Source organism: Gracilinanus agilis, chromosome 4 (genome assembly GCF_016433145.1).
Source record: "Gracilinanus agilis isolate LMUSP501 chromosome 4, AgileGrace, whole genome shotgun sequence".
NCBI classification, from domain to species: domain Eukaryota; kingdom Metazoa; phylum Chordata; class Mammalia; order Didelphimorphia; family Didelphidae; genus Gracilinanus; species Gracilinanus agilis.
The window spans coordinates 24,206,528-24,210,375 of record NC_058133.1 but is presented as its reverse complement, the minus strand read 5'-3'; the positions used below and the strand labels follow the sequence as shown (position 1 = coordinate 24,210,375).

Genomic DNA, 3,848 nt, shown 5'->3' with positions numbered 1-3,848 from the left:
AGCTTGGCCTCATGAATCAAGAGAAAATGAACTCGGGATCTTAGGCCAGTCTAATTTAGAGCTAAGGGCTCCAGGGGAAGCTTCTTTTTGGTCTCCCATCTAATTGTCTCAACCTTCCAGTTGGCTTTGAGTAGGAAGTCTTGGCCTTCAAGTTGAAGACCAAGAATTGACTGCCATGAGCGTATTCCTCAAGTTCTGTTGATTTAAAGAATAGCAGGTAAACAGTTAGTGGAGAAAGAAATTTCTTTCTCTTTATAAGAACGTGTGATGTTTACTGAAGGAGTGTTGACTGGATGATGAAACCTTGCTCTCCTAATTAGCACCTCCCTTCCATCAGCTGCATGGCTTCCAGAGAACAGTATGCTGGAACATGATTGTGAAAGGACCCAGCAAGGATCAGAGACTGTGCATTTAGACAGTTTGTACTTTACGTAGCAAATCGATCACTCCTTGTTTGCTAAGGAATACCACCTCATTGCTGCTCTGACACCAAACCTCAAAATGGCAAGGCTGTTCCAAGGCTCTCTTGCCAGCTACCACAACAAAGGGGTAACCAAGTTTGTTGGCATCTTTCAATCTGTTTCCAATGGTCAAATGTGTCCTGTCATCAAGCAAGACCTCCCCCTGCAGCTGGGGCAAGGCCTCTGTGATATCGTCATATAGGGTCCCCGTCAACTCTATTCCCATTTCTTCCTTGCTGCCCTTTTTGGGAGGAATAAGGCATACTTGGTAAGGGGCAAGCAGACCAGGCCAGCGGATACAGTCTTCCATGGAAAGCACCTCGATGGCTGCAGCTAAGATGCGGGTCACACCTAACCCATAGCACCCCATCTCTAATAGCGAAGGCTTGCCCTGAGCATTGATGAACTCAGCATTGAATACAGATGAATACTTGGTGCCCAGATAAAAGGTGTGCCCCACTTCAACCCCTTTGGTTTCTGTCAGTTTCCCTTGGCACACAGGGCAATTTGGATGCCTGGGATCCAGCGTCTCAACATTGGCTGTGAAGCTGCAATTGGAGCAGACCGCAAGTACGTCTTCCCCGATGTTCAAGGGGAGCTGAAACTCGTGAGACATCGTCCCACCGATGCTCCCCACGGCTGCCTGGACCCTCACAAACTGAAGCCCGAGCCGAGTAAACACTCTGCCGTAAGCTTCACATACCAGCTCATACGTCTGGTGAGCAGCTTCAGAAGAGCAGTCAAAGGTGTACATGTCCTTCATGTAAAACTCCCGGCCTCGCAGGAGGCCAAAGCGGGGTCTGGGCTCATCCCGGAACTTACGTGTGATCTGATAAAGAAGGTAGGGAAGCTGCTTGTGGGACAAGGTCTTGTGAGAGGCTATCAGGCTGGTGATGACTTCCTCGTGGGTTGGTCCCAAACAATAGTCTTTGTTATGGCGATCCTGCAGCCGAAAAAGCTCTTTGCCCATCAGATCCCACCGGTCAGTGGCTCTCCAGAGTTCGGCTGAGCTCAGAGTGGGCATGTCAAGCTTCTGCCCACCGATGGCCTGCATCTCGTGGTCTATTACCCTGACCAGCTTCTCCATGGCTCGAACGGTATAGGGCAGGTAGTGGTAACAGCCAGGACCAGCAGGCTGAATCAGCCCGGTCTGAAGCATCAGCCTTTGGCTCTTACAGGTCACTTCGGCAGACTTGTCCTCTAGTCTGACCACTTGATTTTCCCGGAGGTTCTGAGGCTGGAAAAAATGAGACAGCAGCAGGCGTTTTGCTCTGCCTGGAGGGTGATGGTAAAGCCTGCAAGGGGGATGCTGTGACCACTGGCAAATGGCCCACAGTACACGGGGAAAGCCCCTCCATCTTCTCAGAAGCCCTTCCATGCCAACCCAGGGCAGGAACCACTCAGATCTGTGAGGAAATGAGTTGTGTGCCATTAGGGCCAGATCATCTGCATCACTGGGCTGTTGGGAGAAAGTGGGCTGTTCTTAACCTAATGATGGCGTCTAATAACCTATTTTCTTTCCTTCTAATTCTTTCTGGTTCAAGCAAGACCCCTCCCTCTCTCTTCCCTTTCATAGAGCTATAAGAAGTCTTCTTTCCACAGATCTAATTTCTTCCTTTTTCTTATTGGCCTTCCCTCTCATTTAAATTTATACTGTGGTCCCACAGAGAATGTAGGGGGTGGGAAGTGCATCAGCACAACAAAGTGGCTAGAGGGCAGGCTCTGGAGGCAGGAGGACCCTGAGGCAGTAATCCCCGCAGGCCCACAGACCCCACATAGATCACTTAAAACGTCCCAGGCAGCAATTTCGAACTATAAACCAAACGGTGGGAGTAGTTCCTCATCACAAGACCAAGCCAAGCCAAGGGCAAAAACTAGTCCACGGTCTGCGCTGGGGGAGGTAAGGGTACAACCAAGTTAGGTTTGAGATAGGAATGAGGGCCGGAAGGTGCCTGAAGCTTCTCCAGGGCGCCCCTCTGCTTACTTGGGAGAGGACCTGCCTAATTCACACCACGGATGAATCGCTCACCTGCTCCCTGCCTCAGTTTCCCCATCTGTGGAATGGGAGTTGGGGCGAAGCACCGCGCCGCCCTGCCCTCTTGAGGGGAGGAGCCAAGGCACGGGGTGGTGGAGGGTGGCACGGAAAGGGGTGCGGCTTACTGGGACAGGGGCCCTCCTGCTGACCAGACGTCCCCGCCAACCCCAAGCTCCACTATTCTCTCTTTATCCAGCTGCCCCAGGTCCTTCCTAGTGCTCCGCCCCCAAGACCCCACGCACCCACGCCCTCACCCACCGGATTGCCGTAAGACCAGCCGCTCCGAACCCGAGGACGCAAGCGTGGCTTGGGAGGCGGGGCCTGCCTAAGCGGGAAGGCTCGAGCTCCCGTCTGCCTCCCACGGCACAGCCAGCCAATCAGAAGGCCGATCACAAGAGAAGCGCCAAGCCCCTCTAGCACGCGGTGAAAAGGCCGGGATGGGTGGGGGGAAGAGAAGAGCAGAGACGCCCTGACTCTTACCGGAACCATAGAGCCGGTGGAGGGAGGGTTTTATGTCAGGCTCCACCCCCCCCCGGAAGTCGCTTCTAGGCAAGCGGAGGTCTTTATCGATGCTCCCGGTTGGTCTGAGAATCAGGCTGCCCCGCCCCCTTCAGGGCTGTATGCAAAGTGGGAGAGGCCGCACCATGCCCACGGCGGGTGGCCCCAGAAGCTTAGGCTTCGAGCCTGGCCTCTGATAGAATTTTTTTTCTCCGTCAGAAAAACAAAACATAATCTGTCCACAAATCTCACGATTTGTACAAAGCTAGAAATGATCATTAAAATGTGACACTAAACCCTGGGAAGCAAACTATCAGGAAGACCTCAATTCAAATTTAGCTTCTGGCACAATTTTCCTCATCTGTAAAGTGGGCAAATGATAGCCCCCCCCCCCCCCCCCCCCCCTCCCTCGGAGAAGCGTGAGGATAACATAAGATCATCTCTGTAAAGCCCAGCGCCTGGCACACGGCAAATACTTAGCAAATAAGCTCGCCTCCTTACTTGGCAAGTAAACGGAACGTTTGCTCACAAGTTTTGGAAGCTCTTTATGTTTTCTTATAACAGAAATTCATTTAGATCAGTTCAATTTATATCTGAAGTTATGGTCATCGCGGGCGGGAGCATCGAACCCCCAAAACTGCAGCAGTGCTTCCGGCAAACTAAGCAGGGAAATGCCTTTGCTCCCTTCTGTCCTTGGGACTCCCAACGCAAAACATCTGAAAACTCCTATAAGACCCCGAGAGATCGAGAGATCGTCCACCTTGGATTGTCCTTTACTTGGACAGAGATCCGCCTCCTCCCTCAGCGTCATCAAGTTGTAGCTCAGACACCCATCTGCCCCCTAAACTAGGAGG

The 3,848-nt window shown here is 52.2% G+C and overlaps 1 protein-coding gene across 1 annotated transcript; it reads right to left on the bottom strand.

The window, feature by feature from the left end:
- Window positions 1-411: 411 nt before the first annotated feature.
- PARS2 (prolyl-tRNA synthetase 2, mitochondrial) lies at window positions 412-2,297 on the bottom strand. The gene has a single exon (XM_044675950.1). The coding sequence runs from the start codon at window positions 1,891-1,893 to the stop codon at window positions 412-414; it is 1,482 nt and encodes a 493-aa protein (XP_044531885.1). The 5' UTR covers window positions 1,894-2,297.
- Between the last annotated feature and the right edge of the window lie 1,551 nt (window positions 2,298-3,848).